General features: G+C 47.4%; 2 protein-coding genes across 4 annotated transcripts in view; both read left to right on the forward strand.

The window, feature by feature from the left end:
- LOC136933127 (protein NLRC3-like) overlaps positions 1–19,959 on the forward strand; it is a 78,229-nt gene that overhangs the window by 36,494 nt on the left and 21,776 nt on the right. For both annotated transcript variants that reach the window (XM_067228510.1, XM_067228518.1), the window contains exons 2-7: positions 9,901–10,168; positions 10,574–10,708; positions 11,084–11,126; positions 11,507–11,559; positions 12,339–14,145; positions 14,281–14,448. In XM_067228510.1, the coding sequence (XP_067084611.1) occupies positions 9,910–10,168; positions 10,574–10,708; positions 11,084–11,126; positions 11,507–11,559; positions 12,339–14,145; positions 14,281–14,448 (2,465 nt within the window). In that variant the 5' untranslated portion in view covers positions 9,901–9,909. The remainder of the gene's footprint in view (positions 1–9,900; positions 10,169–10,573; positions 10,709–11,083; positions 11,127–11,506; positions 11,560–12,338; positions 14,146–14,280; positions 14,449–19,959) is intronic.
- Positions 1–19,959, forward strand: part of LOC136933009 (protein NLRC3-like) — a 120,578-nt gene that overhangs the window by 35,380 nt on the left and 65,239 nt on the right. The window lies entirely within an intron of this gene.

A 19,959-nucleotide genomic window follows, 5' to 3' on the forward strand; every position in this document is an offset into this window, starting at 1 on the left:
CCCCAAGGACTATCAGGGGGGTTCCATCATCCGGGAGGACGCTGAGGAGCATGTCCAGCTCCTCCACAAAGTCGGCTAGCGGGCCTGGTGGGCGATAAAGAACAATTAAGTATGCTTTGATAGGATCAGTTAGCATCGCATAATGGTGTTCAAATGATTTGGCAGTAACAGGGAGTGGTGTGGATGTGTATTTAATATGTGGGGAAAGAAGCAACCCTGTCCCACCACCCCGCCCGGTTGAGCGGGGTGAGTGAGTGAAGGAGTGGTTGACGGAGAGAGCAGCTGGAGTTGCAGTGTTCTCAGGGCGGATCCATGTCTCTGTCAGCGCAAGGGCATGAAGAGAAGCATGAGATGCAAACGCTGGGATGAAGTCTGCCTTGTTCACAGCGGACTGGCAGTTCCAGAGCCCTATAGAAAGAGAGAGGGCAGGTGGAGAAGATCTGGATAGGTAGCGAAGGTTAGAAGTTGACCGTATATACTTTGTGATATATCTACGTCTACGGGTAGTGTAATGAACGGGAATGCTGAAGAAACACATGCTAGCTATGAATATGTTGTAGGTGGATTAGAATACAAATAGGGTGATACTTATCAGAAGAGGTGATCCACCACGTCGGCCATCCTCGGTGGACTCCCGCAGGTAGACTCCCTGTCTTTGTTCGACCGAGTCTTCGTGCACCGAGGCTGCCAGACGAGGCTGCCTCTGCAGTGCTACTCGCCTAAATATGCTAAAGGCGCAGCTGACAATGGCCCTAATTATGTAAACAAAGCCAGGGTCTCACTCGGCGGCAAGTACCCTGAAACTCGATCTCTAGCTAGCTACCTATTGACCAATTTAGCTGCTATACCCTTACCCTCTGTCAAAGAGGCAAATAATTAGCAAAACACAAATGAATGAAACAAACTCTGGTTACTTACAGTCAGATGGCAGTCACGAAGTACACTCAGTAAGACACTATTAGCTCTTTCTCCCCCCCACCCTCTCTCCCTACTCTCTCCCCCCACCCTCCCTCCCCACACTCCCTCCCTACTCTCTCCCCCCACCCTCCCTCCCTACTCTCTCTCCCCCCACCCTCCCTCCCTACTCTCTCCCCTCACCCTCCCTCCCTAACCTCCCTCCCTACTCTCTCCCCCCTCCCTCCCTACTCTCTCCCCCCACCCTCCCTCTCTACTCTCTCTCTCCCTACTCTCTCCCCCCACCCTCCCTCTCTACTCTCTCCCCCCACCCTCCCTCCCTACTCTCTGCCCCACCCTCCCTCCCTACTTTCTTCCCCACCCTCCCACTCTCCCCACCCTCCCTCCCCACACTCCCTCCCTACTCTCTCCCTCCACCCTCCCTCCCCACTCTCTCTCTCCCTACTCTCTCCCCCCACCTTCCCTCTCTACTCTCTCCCCCCCACCTTCCCTCCCTACTCTCTGCCCCCCACCCTCCCTCCCTACTCTCTCTCTCCGTACTCTCTCCCCCCACCCTCCCTCCCTACTCTCTCTCCCCCACCCTCCCTCCCTACTCTCTCCCCCCACCCTCCCTCCCTACTCTCTCCCCCCCACCCTCCCTCCCTACTCTCTCCCCCACCCTCCCTCCCTACTCTCTCTCTCCGTACTCTCTCCCCCCACCCTCCCTCCCTACTCTCTCTCCCCCACCCTCCCTCCCTACTCTCTCCCCCCACCCTCCCTCCCTACTCTCTCCCCCCCACCCTCCCTCCCTACTCTCTCCCCCCACCCTCCCTCCCTACTCTCTCCCCCCCACCCTCCCTCCCTACTCTCTCCCCCCCACCCTCCCTCCCTACTCTCTCCCCCCACCCTCCCTACCCTCCCTCCCTACCCTCCCTCCCTACTCTCCCTCCGTACTCTCTCCCCCCACCCTCCCTCCCTACTCTCTCCCCCACCCTCCCTCCCCACACTCCCTCCCTACTCTCTCCCCCCACCCTCCCTCCCTACTCTCTCCCCCCCACACTCCCTCCCTACTCTCCCTCCCTACTCTCTCCCCTCACCTCCCTCCCTACTCTCCCACCCTCCCTCCCTACTCTCTCCCCCCACTCCTCATCTCCCTCCACTGGCTTCCCATCACGGCCCGTATCAGATTCAAGACTCTGGTACTGACCTTCCGAGCGGTGAACGGGACTGCTCCCGACTACATCAAGTCTCTCCTCCAGCCTTACACCCCCCCCACCCCCCACCCGCCACCTACGGTCTTCTTCTGACAACCGTCTGGTGGTCCCACCGCTAAAGACCCAACCCAAGCTCTTCTCCTGTCTGGCCCCCCAATAGTGGAATCACCTCCTCACCTCCATCAGAGACACTGACTGTCTCTCCACCTTCAAGAAAAGGCTCAAGACGCACTTGTTCCGGGAGTACAACGGTACTTAGGGATGATTTGCTGGACCTGATGTTAGTTTCCTCCAGGATCACAATGACTCTTACTTAGAGACTTGTTGCTCTTGTTGGTTAACTGTAACTGATTTAAAATGATCGTACTCGCTGTGAAATATATTTTTACTGTTGCTTGTTTTTTCTACAGGTACACTCTTGCACTTTTTTGAGGTTCATGTTGTTTAATTGTAACTTACTCAACTACAAGCTCTTATGGTTCTTCCTTCTGGCACTTATTTAGGTTTTTCACAATGTGTGCTTCTTGTTTGGCTCAACGCAATGTTTGGGGCGTCTCAGTGTTATGATCAGTGACCTGTGCTCTTTTGTAAAGCTCTCTCTTGGAAGTCGCTTTGGAGAAAAGTGTCTGCTAAATGAATAAATGTAAATATACTCTCTCACCCTCCCTCCCTACTCTCTCCCCCCACCCTCCCTCCCTACTCTCCCTCCCTACTCTCTCCTCCCACCCTCCCTCCCTACCCTCCCTCGCTACTCTCTCCCCCCACCCTCCCTCCCTACTCTCTCCCCCCACCCTCCCTCCCTACTCTCCCTCCCTACTCTCTCCTCCCACCCTCCCTCCCCACCCTCCCTCCCTACTCTCTCCCCCCACCCTCCCTACCCTCCCTCCCTACTCTCTCCCCCCACCCTCCCTCCCTACTCTCTCCCCCCACCCTCCCTCCCTACTCTCTCCCCCACCCTCCCTCCCTACTCTCTCCCCCCACTCTCCCTCCCTACTCTCTCCCCCCACCCTCCCTCCCTACTCTCTCCCCCACCCTCCCTCCCTACTCTCTCCCCCCACTCTCCCTCCCTACTCTCTCCCCCCACCCTCCCTCCCTACTCTCTCCCCCCACCCTCCCTCCCCACCCTCCCTCGCTACTCTCTCCCCCCCACCCTCCCTCCCTACTCTCTCCCCCCACCCTCCCTCCCTACTCTCTCCCCCCACCCTCCCTCCCTACTCTCCCTCCCTACTCTCTCCCCCCACCCTCCCTCCCTACTCTCCCTCCCTACTCTCTCCCCCCACCCTCCCTCCCTACCCTCTCCCCCCTCCCTCCCTCCCTACTCTCTCCCCCCACCCTCCCTCCCTACTCTCTCCCCCCACCCTCCCTCCCTACTCTCCCTCCCTACTCTCTCCCCCCACCCTCCCTCCCTACTCTCCCTCCCTACTCTCTCCCCCCACCCTCCCTCCCTACCCTATCCCCCCACCCTCCCTCCCTACCCTCCCTCCCTACTCTCTCCCCCACCCTCCCTCCCTACCCTCCCTCGCTACTCTCTCCCCCCACCCTCCCTCCCTACTCTCTCCCCCCACCCTCCCTCCCTACTCTCCCTCCCTACTCTCTCCCCCCCACCCACCCTCCCTACTCTCCCTACTCTCTCCCCCCACCCTCCCTCCCTACTCTCTCCCCCCACCCTCCCTCCCTACTCTCTCCCCCCCACCCTCCCTCCCTACCCTCTCCCCCCACCCTCCCTCCCTACTCTCTCCCCCCACCCTCCCTCCCTACCCTCTCCCCCCACCCTCCCTCCCTACTCTCTCCCCCCCACCCACCCTCCCTACTCTCCCTACTCTCTCCCCCACCCTCCCTCCCTACTCTCTCCCCCCCACCCTCCCTCCCTACCCTCTCCCCCCACCCTCCCTCCCTACTCTCTCCCCCCCACCAAGTTAGCCTCCTAACTGTACATTTTGAAGCCATACTACAGCGTTTGTCATGTCGTTTTTGTCTATCGGAAAATAGTGGGTTGGAATGTTCAGAATCACACGTGCGACGTTACTCTGTGGGGCTTTCGAACTATCGCACACGTGTGATGCTACTCCTTAACGGGTTCATTGTTGACAAACAACAATCCAAGTTTATGTACCCTTAGTATAGATAGTCCACATATTTAAATTTTAGGTATATGTTTATTGTATGCACCTTCCTGCCAAAGCAAATTCCTTGTCTGTGCAAACTCTCATGGCGAATAAATCCCATTCTGATTCTGATTCTGATCCTGTCTTTGATCTCAGTTCCACTGAATGTGATGAACTAAATAGTGTCTTAGTGACTAAATAAGGAGAAATAAAGATGTTTTATACAGGATGATAGAAGACATGCTGTGTGTTTGTTGGTGACCCAGTGGCCCTATAGACACACACACACACATGTACACACACACATGTACACACACACACACACACGTACACACACACACATGTACACACACACACACACACACACTGGAAACACTACATTTAGGACCAGTAATATGACAGTATTACCCACTTGAATATACACTGTGTGTGTGTCTAGGGTGATTCCCTCCCTCCCTACTCTCTCCCCCACCCTCCCTCCCTACTTTCTCCCCCCCACCCTCTCTCCCTACTCTCTCCCCCCACCCTCCCTCCCCACACTCCCTCCCTACTCTCTCCCCCCACCCTCCCTCCCTACTCTCTCCCCCCACCCTCCCTCCCTACTCTCTCTCCCCCCACCCTCCCTCCCTACTCTCTCCCCCCACCCTCCCTCCCTAACCTCCCTCCCTACTCTCTCCCCCCTCCCTCCCTACTCTCTCCCCCTACCCTCCCTCCGTACTCTCTCTCTCCCTACTCTCTCCCCCCACCCTCCCTCCCTACTTTCTTCCCCACCCTCCCACTCTCCCCACCCTCCCTCCCCACACTCCCTCCCTACTCTCTCCCCCACCCTCCCTCCCTACTCTCTCCCCCCACCCTCCCTCCCTACTCTCTCTCCCCCCACCCTCCCTCCCTACTCTCTCCCCTCACCCTCCCTCCCTAACCTCCCTCCCTACTCTCTCCCCCCTCCCTCCCTACTCTCTCCCCCTACCCTCCCTCCGTACTCTCTCTCTCCCTACTCTCTCCCCCCACCCTCCCTCCCTACTTTCTTCCCCACCCTCCCACTCTCCCCACCCTCCCTCCCCACACTCCCTCCCTACTCTCTCCCCCACCCTCCCTCCCTACTCTCTCCCCCACCCTCACTCCCTACTTTCTCCCCCCCCCTCCCCCCCTCCCCACTCTCCCCACCCTCCCCCCCCACACTCCCTCCCTACTCTCTCCCCCCACCCTCCCTCCCCACTCTCTCTCTCCCTACTCTCTCCCCCCACCCTCCCTCTCTACTCTCTCCCCCCCACCCTCCCTCCCTACTCTCTGCCCCCCACCCTCCCTACCCTCCCTCCCTACTCTCTCTCTCCCTACTCTCTCCCCCCACCCTCCCTCCCTACTCTCTCCCCCCCACCCTCCCTACTCTCTCCCCCACCCTCCCTCCCTACTCTCTCCCCCCACCCACCCTACCCTCCCTCCCTACCCTCTCTCCCTACTCTCCCTCCCTACTCTCTCCCCCCACCCTCCCTCCCTACTCTCTCCACCCACCCTCCCTCCCTACTCTCTCCCCCCACCCTCCCTCCCTACTCTCCCTCCCTACTCTCTCCCCTCACCTCCCTCCCTACTCTCCCACCCTCCCTCCCTACTCTCTCCCCCCACTCCTCATCTCCCTCCACTGGCTTCCCATCACGGCCCGTATCAGATTCAAGACTCTGGTACTGACCTTCCGAGCGGTGAACGGGACTGCTTCGACTACATCAAGTCTCTCCTCCAGCCTTACACCCCCCCCCCCCCCCCGCCACCTACAGTCTTCTTCTGACAACCGTCTGGTGGTCCCACCGCTCAAGAGCACCCGCTCCCAACCCAAGCTCTTCTCCTGTCTGGCCCCCCCAATGGTGGAATCACCTCCCCACCTCCATCAGAGACACTGACTGTCTCTCCACCTTCAAGAAAAGGCTCAAGACGCACTTGTTCCGGGAGTACAACGGTACTTAGGGATGATTTGCTGGACCTGATTCTAGTTTCCTCCAGGATCACAGGGCAGAGAGAGGAGGGTTCTGGCAGGGCAGGTGATCAGAGACAGGGCAGAGAGAGGAGGGTTCTGGCAGGGCAGGTGATCAGAGACAGGGCAGAGAGAGGAGGGTTCTGGCAGGGCAGGTGATCAGAGACAGGGCAGAGAGAGGAGGGTTCTGGCAGGGCAGGTGATCAGAGACAGGGCAGAGAGAGGAGGGTTCTGGCAGGGCAGGTGATCAGAGACAGGGCAGAGAGAGGAGGGTTCTGGCAGGGCAGGTGATCAGAGACAGGACAGAGAGAGGAGGGTTCTGGCAGGGCAGGTGATCAGAGACAGGATAGAGAAAGGAGGGTTCTTATACAACCTTCTATCTAAGATTCTTGATATAATCTATATTAATGACCTAAGGGGAAGTTCTTGAAAGGGTCAGTTGGAGGCCTCCAGTAAGGTGCTAATGAAGCAGCTGATGACAGTAGCTTTGTAGTTTACAATCCATTGTGGAGAAGAGTGAGTTCATTATTTGTATTGATTATCAGTTGTTTAGAATGACCAGATGTTGTGAGTCTATATAAGACTGGGTGTGTATTGGAGTCAGTATCACTCGGCTGGATGACACTAGCAATACGTGTCCTACAGAAGGTCGATCACAGAACGCTCTGTTAGGTAATGTACGGTACAGAATAAATCATTTGTATTAATCCGGCATCCTGACTATTCAAGTACACAGTTTCTTCAGATTTTCCACCACACTCTCACCCCTTCTCCATCTTTCTCCTTTCCTCTCAACCTCGTTCTATTTCTCTCTCCCTTCCTCTCATCTTCTCTCATCTCGTTCAATTTTCATTGTTTATCTCAGTGCCTGGTATTTGTTCCTCCCTCTCTCTCCTCCCCCTCTCAACCGTCACACCTTCCCCTATTTCTCCTCACCCTTTCTGGCCCCTCTCCCCTTTCCCCCTTTTTACCTCTTTCTTCGCTCCTCCTTTCCTCCTTTCTCCACCTCCTCTCTACTCACCTCGCCCTATTTCTCATCCCATCTCTTCCTCCTCTCCGCTCTCCTCCCCTCCCCCTATATCCCCTCACATTGGGCATGCATGCACCTTTACATAAGTTCCAGTAATGAGACTCCAAACAAGATCAACTGGTCCAACAAGGAAGTGTGTGTGCGTATGTATGTGGGTGTGACACATTCAAATATGTACAGAATGTTCCATGAACAGTAACAATAACAACAGCAGTAAGAGCAGTCTTTAATGTTGGGATCAGATGAGTACAAGGCAGCACTACAGGTGATCAGACTGTCAGCATTACTGTCAGACACACACATAACCAGATGGAGCACAGAGAGGAGGCTGATGGTGAAACCAGACTTTTATAAAGGTCAGTAGAAGGTGTTTATTCATATGTTGGAGAGTGAAGGATTTACTGTCAGTCCAGGATAGGGTATTATTAAGTAAATTAGCATCTCTATTCCTGGTCGGATGTCTTATCCTTTCAAATACTGGACATGTGTTTGTGTAACAGAATAGATCCTAGGCTACAATATAACATGATTTCATGTCTGTTAAACATGTCTATTGTGTTTGCAAATGTTATCGTAGGCTATTGTGTGTTGGCAACAATGTCAGCCTGTGCTGATCAACAGGAAGAGGATGTGCTGGGTTATCAGTTAACAGTGTCCAGGGAAGGAGACAGACTGATATTTACATTTAGTAGTCACTCTTATCCAGAGCGACTTACAGTAAGTACAGGGACATTCTCCCCAAAGCAAGTAGGGTGAAGTGCCTTGCCCAAGGACACAACGTCATTTGGCATGGACGGGAATAGAACCGGCAACCTTCTGATTAATAGCCCGATTCCCCAACCGCTCAGCCATCTGACTCCCTATATTTGACAACAACACCGTATTAAGGGCATTAAGGGTTAAAAGAATATTATATTTGTCTATCCTATTTAGACTACTTTGATCCTCTATAGACTGGGGAGCTAGTGCTAACAGCTTTTGATTGTGGGTCAAAGAGATGGCTAGCCCATGATAGCCCATGATGACAAACTTTCATTCAATACACCATCTAGTGTACACCTGTTCCATGTGTTCCTCTGTGCATTGGTGAATGTTTCATTTGCACTGTGCAAGAGTATCCTGAGCATGAGAAAGACCCTGATCAGAGACAGGGCAGAGAGAGGAGGGTTCTGGCAGGGCAGGTGATCAGAGACAGGGCAGAGAGAGGAGGGTTCTGGCAGGGCAGGTGATCAGAGACAGGGCAGAGAGAGGAGGGTTCTGGCAGGGCAGGTGATCAGAGACAGGGCAGAGAGAGGAGGGTTCTGGCAGGGCAGGTGATCAGAGACAGGGCAGAGAGAGGAGGGTTCTGGCAGGGCAGGTGATCAGAGACAGGGCAGAGAGAGGAGGGTTCTGGCAGGGCAGGTGATCAGAGACAGGGCAGAGAGAGGAGGGTTCTGGCAGGGCAGGTGATCAGAGACAGGGCAGAGAGAGGAGGGTTCTGGCAGGGCAGGTGATCAGAGACAGGGCAGAGAGAGGAGGGTTCTGGCAGGGCAGGTGATCAGAGACAGGGCAGAGAGAGGAGGGTTCTGGCAGGGCAGGTGATCAGAGACAGGGCAGAGAGAGGAGGGTTCTGGCAGGGCAGGTGATCAGAGACAGGGCAGAGAGAGGAGGGTTCTGGCAGGGCAGGTGATCAGAGACAGGGCAGAGAGAGGAGGGTTCTGGCAGGGCAGGTGATCAGAGACAGGGCAGAGAGAGGAGGGTTCTGGCAGGGCAGGTGATCAGAGACAGGGCAGAGAGTGGAGGGTTCTGGCAGGGCAGGTGATCAGAGACAGGGCAGAGAGAGGAGGGTTCTGGCAGGGCAGGTGATCAGAGACAGGGCAGAGAGAGGAGGGTTCTGGCAGGGCAGGTGATGGAGGACAAACATCCATAGTTACAGTACAGAACACAGTACAGTGATAATCATGTGACAAGTCATGTTTCTGGAATGATTAGGGGTGATTGTACATCAGACTGGCAGAGGTTTTTAAATAATTTGCTTAGATCACGTCGTATTTACCCATCATGCTTATAAGTCATGAGACTCACAACTCCACCCAACACCCATCATTCCTACTGGGAGCGTCAAGTGAAAGTGCATTTCCTCATCCATGACATGGTTTCTACAGAGTCCTGTAGCACCACAGGACTGGAATGTAGAAATGGGTAAAACCAGATAGATGAGAATCAAACTAAACTACAGTGGAGATAGAGAGGGGGGAGGGGTGCTGAGTGACAGGAAAATGACATTTTCTTGAAGAATTATTGATAAATACAAAACGTCATTATTATTAATGTGACAATGAGGGTTAAGGGTTAAGTTTACTCATACATTAAATGGTTTCAATAGTACCTAGACAGGCAAGAATGGAATGTGTGGTGAGAGAGAGAGATGGAATGTTTTACTTGGCAAAACTCACCAACCAATCATATTGTGCATCATTTTATTTCATATCAATCTCAAACATAATAAGATAGATTTACCAACACACAATACTACAAAATCAAAATGTTGTGAAGTGTGAAACAAAATGATTCTGAAAGAGAACAACAATACTTGTGTGATGGCAATGGCTTTTAACATACTAATTTAGAAACATCTTTTGTCACTTAAAGTCTAGTTTTTAAGAAATGTTTGAACTTTATTTTACTAAGCAACACACAATACACTCTCTCCAGTGATCCACAATGGCCACAAGTAATAAAACGCACCTGTTGGAAACTCTGGAGCAGCTCGGGGAAAAGGAGCTGAAGAAGTTTAAATGGTTCCTGCAGAATGAAGTTCCAAGTGGGTTTAATCCCATCCCAAAGAACAAGTTGGAGAACGCTGATGAACTGGACACAGTGGAAAAGATGGTGGAGACATATGCACTCAAAGGAGCTCTGATGATCACTGTGGAGATCCTGAGAAAGATGGATCAGAATAATCTTGCTGAGCGGCTGATGGGTAAGTGTTCTATGGGTATTAGTATTATTTGTTTCCCAACTTGGAAACAAAAACAACAATGCTGTGATAATGCTGCAATCTCATAAGCTGGTATACATTATATCTAGAAATATGTTGTATTCACTGTCAGAGATGCAGTGTAGAGGATATGTTGCCCTCCTTTCTGTGTCTATCACTTAGGACTGCAGACACTGTAAGGACGACTGACACCCTTCTCATAACTAAACAAGGTGACATTATATTAGTGGTAGTCCAGCATGCTAACACCAACCCCAGTCCACACAGGACAGGAAACCCAGCACAGACACAGGACATGATCCTTACATGTCACCCACAGCTCCACAGAGTGGAACACCTTAGAGGATGAGACAGCCCTGACTCTTCCTGTCTTCTCTCTCCTCACAGGTGTCAGTGGTGCTGAGGAGGCTGGTGGGAACAGTTCAACTTCCTGTCTTCCTCAGGAAGTCCAGGGTTCCTCCAACACGACTGAGACTGGAGGCCATGCTGCTGCTCCTGGTGGAAACCCCTCAGAGCCTCATGGTACTTAAGAAATGATCATGATGAAATAGACTGTCATGGTACTTAAGAAATGATCATGATAAAATAGACTGTCATGGTAAAAGATGAAGCATAGGCAGTATATGTATGCTATAGAGAGCTTAGAGTAATATTGTTGGAAATATTCATATCACAAGTAATGTGTGTGTGTGTGTTGGCTTGTGTTCTCACAAGTATCAATTACAAAGTAAGAAAATACAAATAAAACAATGTCTAGGCTACAATATATTATATACTGTACTGTGCCATTGAGCATCAGTAAGGAGCCTCCTTCTGTTCTGAACTCCTGCTGCTGATACATGGTGGCGTCTCCGTCCATTCAGACAAGTTACACACCAACCTTTCTGTTTGTTTCAGAGGAAGCATCCCTGATCCCACAGCAAAGCACCTCCTCACCAACGTAAGACAGTAAACATGTATTTTAATGTGGTATCATAAGACGGGGAGTCAGGTGGCTGAGCGGTTAGGGAGTCGGGCTCGTAATCTGAAGGTTACCAGTTCGATTGCCAAATGACGGTGTGTCCTTGGGCAAGGCACTTCACCCTACTTGCCTCGGGGGGAATGTCCCTGTACTTAAAAGGACAGGAGTCGCTCTGGATAAGAGCGTCTGCTAAATGAGTAAATGTAAATTAGACATTACAATAATGAAGTATACAATCATTTTGACAGTGGAAAATACTTTGTATGCTTACAGTAAGTGAGGCATAACCTCAAAGCAGCAAACCTGTCATTTCTGTTCAAATCAAAAACAATATTGACATGATTATTTCATTTCTTCAGACAACTCTATGAAGACAAAGAGAGAGAGACAAACAGGAGTGGTGAAGACAATGGTGAGCCTGTATTTTGAACTTGCTTTCTTTTATTATTTTTTGAGCCTGCCTTTCCAAAGCCATCAGCCAACGGGCTTGATAGAGTAACAGCTCAGCCCCTCATGCTCAACAGTACAAACCCTCTTTAGTCTCCCTGTTCATTACAGCCCTACATTAACATTAGGCTCAGGACTAAACCATATGATGTACTGTTAGTGTATGTCTTTATAGTCTATATTATACAGCAGATACAACACTGTTCATTACAGTCCTACATTAACACTAGGCTCAGGACTAAACCATATGATGTACTGTATATTTTACAGCAGGTACAACACTGTTCATTACAGCCCTACATTAACCTTAGGCTCAGGACTAAACCATATGATGTATTGTTAGTGTATGTCTTTATAGTCTATATTATACAGCAGGTACAACACTGCTCATATACTGTATGTCAGGAAAAAAGGTACCTTGGGAAAATAACGTCCATTTCATCTCATCAGTAATAATAATTTTGTCAACCAACACAAGTCGAAATGGGAGAGTCAAACCTGCATAGCTACAGGCAAACAATCAACACACACAACAAACTGTAGACCTGACTTTGACACAATGCAGCACTTGACTCTTCCTGTCTCTAAATAATCCTGTATTCAAAAGCAACATCCACTTCATATGTTGAGTTATGAAGATATTAGCAGTAGTATTATTGTACAGCTTTAAGAGAGACTGTTGTCAGTTAGAAGGCTTGCATTGTATAGGTATGTTAATAAATATAAAATGTTTGTTTTATCCAGGTGTTCTTGAATTAATCGATCATTTCAAACTGAAACTGAAAGAGAAGTTTCAAGAAGTTTTTGAGGGCATAGCTAAAAAAGGAAACGCAACTCTTCTCAATAAGATCTACACAGATCTCTACATTACAGAGGGTGAGAGTGGAGAGGTCAATAAAGAACATGAGGTGAGTCAGATTGAGACAGCATCCAGGAAATCAGCAAGACCAGAGACAGCCATCACATGCAACAACATCTTTAAACCCTCAGCTGGACGAGACACACGTATCAAAATTGTTCTGACAAAAGGAGTTGCTGGCATCGGAAAAACTGTCTCAGTGCAGAAGTTCATCACAGATTGGGCTGAGGGACTAGCCAATCAGGAAATCCAGTTCATCTTTCCTCTTCCGTTTCGAGAGCTGAATTTGTTGGAGGGAGAAGAGTTCAGTCTGAAGGAACTTGTCCATCACTTCTTCTCGGAAACCAGAGAATCAGGAATCTCCAACTACGACAAGTACAACGTTCTGTTTGTCTTTGACGGTCTGGATGAGTGTCGACTGCCCTTAGCCTTCAAAAAGAACAAGAGCTGGTGTGATGTCACAAAGTCCACCTCAGTGGATATGCTGCTGACCAACCTGATCAAAGGAAAGCTTCTTCCCTCTGCTCTCATCTGGATCACCACTCGACCCGCAGCAGCCAATCAGATCCCTTCTGAGTGTGTTGACCTGGTGACAGAGGTACGAGGGTTCAATGACCCACAGAAGGATGAGTACATCATGAAGAGATGCAGTGATGAGATCCTGGCCAGGAGAATCATCTCACACATCAAGGCATCAAGGACTCTCTACATCATGTGCCACATTCCAGTCTTCTCCCTAATGTGTGTGACCGTCCTTGAGCACATGCTGAAAACAGACAAGAAAGAGAAGTTGCCCAAGACCCTGACTGAGATGTACACACAGTATCTGGTGTTACAGACCATACAAAAGAAAGTGAAGTATGCTGGGAAAACTGAGACAGATTCAGACTGGGATGAAGACAGCATTCAGAGTATTCAGTCACTGGGAAAACTGGCCTTCCACCAGCTGATCAAAGGCAACCTGATTTTCTATGAGAAAGACCTGACAGAGTGTGGAATTGATGTCTGTGATGCCTCAGTGTACTCAGGAGTGTTCACACAGATCTTCAGAGAGGATCGTAAAGTCTTCCAGAAGAAGGTGTTCTGCTTTGTCCATCTGAGCTTTCAGGAGTTTCTGGCTGCTGTGTTTGTGTTTCTCTCATTCATCAACTACGATGAGAATCTGATGTCTAAGAATCCATTAGCTTCCAGTTTCAACAAACTGTTGGCTCGTTTCAGAGAGAAACCAGAAGTCCGATTCTACAAGAGTGCTGTGGACAAGGCCTTGCAGAGTAAGAATGGACAACTGGACCTTTTCCTCCGCTTCCTCCTGGGCCTCTCAATGGAGTCCAACCAGACTGACTTACAAGGCCTACTGACTCAGACAAGAAGCAACACACAGAGCCATGAGAAAATAGTCAAGTACATCAAAGAGAAGATCAGAGAGGATCCCTCTCCAGAGAGATGCATGAATCTGTTCCACTGTCTGAATGAACTGAATGACCATTCTCTGGTGGAGGAGATCCAACACTATCTGAGCTCAGGAAGTCTCTCCAGTGAGAAGAATCTCTCACCTACACAGTGGTCAGCTCTGGTCTTTGTGTTGCTGACTTCAGAAGAGAAGATGGACGTGTTTGACCTGAAGAAATACTCCAGATCAGAGGAAGGTCTTCTGAGGCTGCTGCCAGTGGTCAAAGACTCCAAAACTGCTCTGTATGTATAAGGCTTTTATTTTATTTTTTTAGATAATATTACAACAGCACATATTGTGATAGTGTTTGGTTATCGTATGTTCCTATAATACAAAACGTGACTGATGATGTCTCATGTTCTCCTTATGTCATGTAGGCTGAATGACTGTAACCTCTCAGAACGGTGCTGTGAAGCGCTGGCCTCAGCTCTCCCCTCCTCAGATCTGACAGAGCTGGACTTGAGTAACAACGACCTGGGGGATTCAGGCATGAAGCTGCTCTCTGCTGGACTGGGGAATCCACTCTGCAAGCTGGAAACACTGAGGTCTGTATTCATGTTCAACATGACACAACCAGGGGACAGTGTTGTAATCAAGATCACCTAAACTGAGACCAAGGTGTATCGAGACCGAGATAAGACCAAGACTGAGGGGTCGAGACCGGGTCAACACTAAGACCAAGACTGGGCGATACCGAGTCACGTCCAAGACCAAGGCAGGGCGATACTGGGTCAAGACCTGGGGCCTCATGTATAAAGGATTGCGCAGCTTTCATACCAGAAGATGGCGTACGGCCAAAACTCAAAAAGTACTTACACACAGAAATATTCACATGTATAAAACCGTGTCGTACGCCAGGTCCTGCGCACCTTTCCTTTATAAATCACAATCGACGTGAGATTGACCGCACATGAACGAGCCACTGACCCCGCCTTGCCTCCTCCCATAAATGAATATGCAGATGGACTATAAATGCGCTCCTGATGTCATGTCTGAATTAACGTACTTCTTCGAATAAACGCCGCCCTCGAATAAACGCCGCACCAAAAATTAACGTTAAACGCCGCGGCGTTTATTCTAAGAAATACGGTGACTTGGTTCTGACAACAGAGGTGGAGGAAAGAAAATGTGTCCTGTTTGGTGGCCTGTCATCAGATATTAGCGACAAAAGAAAGTCGGTGGAGTGGAAAACTGTCACTATTTAAGCCCTTTCTTGTTTTTAACCTGTAGCACTTTGAGATTTAGCTAAATGTAAAGTGCATTACAAATACAACTAGAGAGGGTACAATTTCTGGGGAAATTGTAGGGTGTGCTTGCTTGCGTCGGTTGCACAGGGGTCTGTATATTTTATATAAAAATGCATCGGGCCTACTTATTATTTATAAAGATTACATAGATTTAAAAGCATCTTTTTTTTGCTGCTCATTTACAACTCAAAATACGAGTGAAGTGTCGAATGAAATATGATGTCTTCTCATTTCCCCTGCAAGAGGCAGCTAACAGGCTGAATCAAAACGAATACATTTGGCAGACCGGTGTAAAAATTGACCTAATCTCTATGACTTAAACGTCCTTTTAAGTTGTCCCTTCTCGTGATATTTTCAGGCATTTAGCCTACTCATATTGCATTCATTCATTAATAAAGAACCCCCTTTGAAGATTATTCTACGACGTTACCGGCAGAAGATAGAATCGCGATTCAAACAGTACCATCTGCTAACTGAAAATATGCCCCCAAAAACGTAAATAAGCTTGACATTTATTTAGTAGAAAATCGCTCATTCATAAAAAGCTCACTGGTAGCGATCATTGTCAGTAACAACGCAAAATGCGATATAGCCCTGTGTGGAGAAGCTGCCCCGGTAAATTATACTACTACAGTACAGTACTAGACTACTGCTGTGTTGGTCTTGGTAGCGATTGCGTTGGTTGAATTCGATTTAACGTTCCGTTGTACGGTTAAGGCTGAAATTAATTATTTTCATGAACAGATTGACAAAGTTTAGGCTGTGGCAATGAAGTTCAGGTTAGTAGTCAGATTGTTTCAACTATTGAAAGACTTTTGAGTAAGGGGAGTGCCGAACATGTTCTGTCACCGTTTGACTTGAACAGCTGAGGAGTTTTTGTTAGCTACTCACACTAGTGTCTCGGGTAGGCTACAGCGTTGCAGTGAGCTACACTGGTTTGAAACCACAGGTAATGGTAATTTCACCAACAAATCGTTTACTAATGTCAGAATAAATCATATAACGAAAATGTATATGTGAGGAATGTTTATTTTAACGATTGAAAACAGATACATCATAGACCACTGTAGTATGTGTTGCCCGGGCAACACAGGCTAATGTCATGATGCTAATACTTCAGTGAAATAGTAGACTACTGTTTCCGAAAGTAGATGTACTTCCTTAATAATATCAGCTTATATTGTACATTACATATCACAATTGTGTGTCATATCACAAAGTAAAATGAGTAAATAGTTATCACCCTGGCCTCTTTTCTTGTGGCGTTTCTGCAGCTGCCTTGCAGTAAAGCTATAGTTAGCCTAGCTATCCCCCAAGTTAACAGATGCTAAACGAATGTTCTGGCAAAGGTAGTCACGCGTGTTTTCGTGACGCAGTGACGTTAGTAACGTCAGTGACTGTGGCTAGCAAATTAGCCACCGTTAGCTTCACTTTTCGCCACAAAAACTTAATTTAAGCTTAAACCATGCAACGGAACGCAAATTCCAATAGAAGCAACTCAATCGCTACCAAGACGAAACTTTTGACACCTACGTTGTCTATGTAGGCCAAGTATTTACTGAGTTTTAGGGGGGCAAAAAGAAAAAAAAAAAAAAAAAATAATAATAATAATATATATGTGAGAGAACAAAGGTTGTGCTCTCGCCGAAGGCTTGAGCACACCCAATTATTATTATTATAGGGCCATAAATGCTGTGGGTTCAGAGAACCGGACCATGGCAGAAATTAAGAAGAAATGGTCCGATGTAAAACTTTAAATGAAGAAACGAGTGGTGGCGCATCGTAACAGCATGGCAGCTATAGGGTTAGCGTGACATGCATTTCCTGAGTGATTTTGTCGTTCGTTTGACACCCTCAAGTTATTAAGTGGTGGCGGATTAAACAGAAGGCTTTAGCATTTTCCGTTTGGGTTTTGGCATTTTGATGTGATCATCCACATTAAAGATCAAACTTTTATTTTTATGTTTTTTGAATAGTCAACGTCATAAACGTATTAGTGGAAACTTTATTTTGTAATGTTTGGTGAGTTTCGGCACTTTTCAGTTAGAATTCGCCATGTTACAGAGCCACGTTACAAGACTTTGCGGACGGTCCGCACATTCTCACGTCTGCTCAAAAGTTTCTCACATTTCTTACGTCAAGTAAATCTTTATACATCACAAAGTGTGCGTGAAAAACAGCGTACGCAAGCTTTTTGTGCGTACGCAACTTTTATACATGAGGCCCCAGACCACTCAAAACACACAAGCAGTAGGGTTTGACTTGGTAAAAAGTTAGATTTGATCTGTAACTGTATTTGAACAAAAAATTAGCACTCTCAAAGTAGTCCAGTGTGCTTATGGCCAGGCAATGCATTATATTTAATGCATTCGTTTTTTTCTTTTCTTAGAGGCGGATTAGTACTCTGCTTTCACATCTGTCTCTCTCACCCAAGTGAAGGAGCGCGGTACCACAGTGTTTAACTTAGCTTCATTAAGTCGGGAGAGATATGCAGCTGACATGAGTTTACGTTGAGGTAACATCACTTTATATTCATCATTAGCTACATAGCTTTAGGTGGCCTGGCTCGTTATCACAAACACAATCTGCCAAGCAACACAATCTGCCAAGCAACTTAAACGAAATTTGAAATGCCGGTAAAGGTTTTATGTAGGCCTAGTCCCAGCCTCATCAGTGAGCGTCTCTTTGCATAATTACACAAGGTGTGTTTTCTTTTGGACGTTATTGTAAACTATTTGTGGTTCAGGGGCCCGTTGTCCGTACGTCGCTAACTCAGTTAGCTGGATTTGATTGTTGACGATTTGTCATTATCTTGGATTGTTCGGTTCTTCGAAGCTCATCCTGGACTTGCTGTCATAGCAACAGGTCCGTAAACTTAAACCTGCTAGGGAGCAGGTTTATTTTATGTAAACACGAATAGATTGAGGCTTTACAAGCAGAGGTGATACAGGAAGTCTGTCACAGACATGTCTTGTCCGTTTTTACTACAGGAACCTGTTGCAGAAGGTGCAAGAATAATTAGTAGAATTTAACATGAAACCGAATTAATTGCTCATTGCGTGATAGATAGGCTCCTTAAGCACAGCGCGATATGCTAGCCTATACTTTTTGAGGGTGTCATTTACATAATACATTTGTTGAAACCACATCATATGACATTAAACATGATAAATGAAAATATGAAAGTATGAAAATAAAAAAAATAGGCCTAGCTTACTGTAATAAGCGATAAAACGCGTCACTCCTCTACATTTAATTTGGTCTGCTACTTTTTGCCAGCCGTTCTGATAAAATCTTCGGTAACACTTTATAATAAGTCAACGCTTTTTGGCATTTACAAAGTGTTAACTAATAGTTAGTTAATCCTTTATAAAACATTTTGAAACATTAACAATACATTATTAAATAGTTAATAAGCTTATTATTAAATGTTATGTTAATCATTAATAAACACTGTTAAACATTATGGATTTGATTCATAATACAATTCATAAGGTGTTTGATAACTGCATTACCATACTTTATAGACAGCTTGTTAATATAGTTGCAAACCAGTAGTTTATAATCTGTTAATGGTACATGCGCTGGTATAGAAAGCATTAGCAAATGGTGAACAAACCATTTACATTACCTTTACAAAGCATGAGTAAATAACTAACAACATATTTAATTATGTCTTTAATTAATGTACGCCAAGTCGAATACATGATGTACACTAATACTTAGCAGATGTCTTAACAACTATTTTATAAACACTTACTAATGATGCAACTTGTGATTAGTAATGCAAGTTACAAAGCATTTACTAACTGTTAGTTAAGGCTTTTGTGTTATTTATTAAGGTGTTCTTGTCCATTCTCAAACCTCACATTCACAAAGGTATCATAACAACTATTTTATAAACACTTACTAATGATGCAACTTGTGATTAGTAATGCAAGTTATAAAGCATTTACTAACTGTTAGTTAAGGCTTTTGCGTGACCTAATCTAAAGTGTGAACTATCTATGCCTTATTAAACATTTATAAGTTATTTATTAAGGTATTCTTGTCCATTCTCAAACCTCACATTCACAAAGGCTGAACATACGTTTCTCAAAAGGAAACAGACACAACACAATGTGATACACAAAATTACTATTTTATTGAAGTAATGACAGGCATGTGTCTTACTAACTACAGTACTTAGCTCTACTAGCCGAGAGTGACAGCGGTCGATACTTGTAACCTCAGTTTGATATTTCCCGGCATGACCGAACGGTCGAGGTTAGTAAGTTGTTTATTATATGGCATTTCTAGCTCTTTTCATTTAAAACATGTCGTTTTGTTCAGCTCTACTCAAGTCTTCACACGGTGTGTTTCAGGTGTTAGCACCTACAGTACCTAGCAACCAATCTGAAATCTGAGCAACCAAACCTAGCAATCTGCCTAGCGCTTGTCGTTTATCTCTCTGTGTTCACACTTTTCTGCTCTTTTAGAAAGTTAAGAATTTCCTCGTCGCTGTTGATGTCTTCATTGTCATCTGGATAGTAAAACTCCTCGACCTCGCTCATTTTGAAGATGACATCAGCGGAGGGCAATAAGAATACGTATCAGACCGCAGGTCAAAACGCGCATAGAATATAAAGACGTAATACGCGGCTGGCATGACTACCCATTAGCCAATCAGAACGCTCGTACTGTTGTTGCAATTGAACCAATATGCTGTTCTTATTGGTTCAGAAGACGTTCTCAAAAGAGTTGTTGATATGTTGCCTTGGAGATGTAGTGACGTCACCAGTACAAGTGCCACTGATTGCTCTGACAAGA

The sequence above is a fragment of the Osmerus mordax genome, chromosome 2, assembly GCF_038355195.1.
Source record: "Osmerus mordax isolate fOsmMor3 chromosome 2, fOsmMor3.pri, whole genome shotgun sequence".
Taxonomy (NCBI): Eukaryota; Metazoa; Chordata; class Actinopteri; order Osmeriformes; family Osmeridae; genus Osmerus; species Osmerus mordax.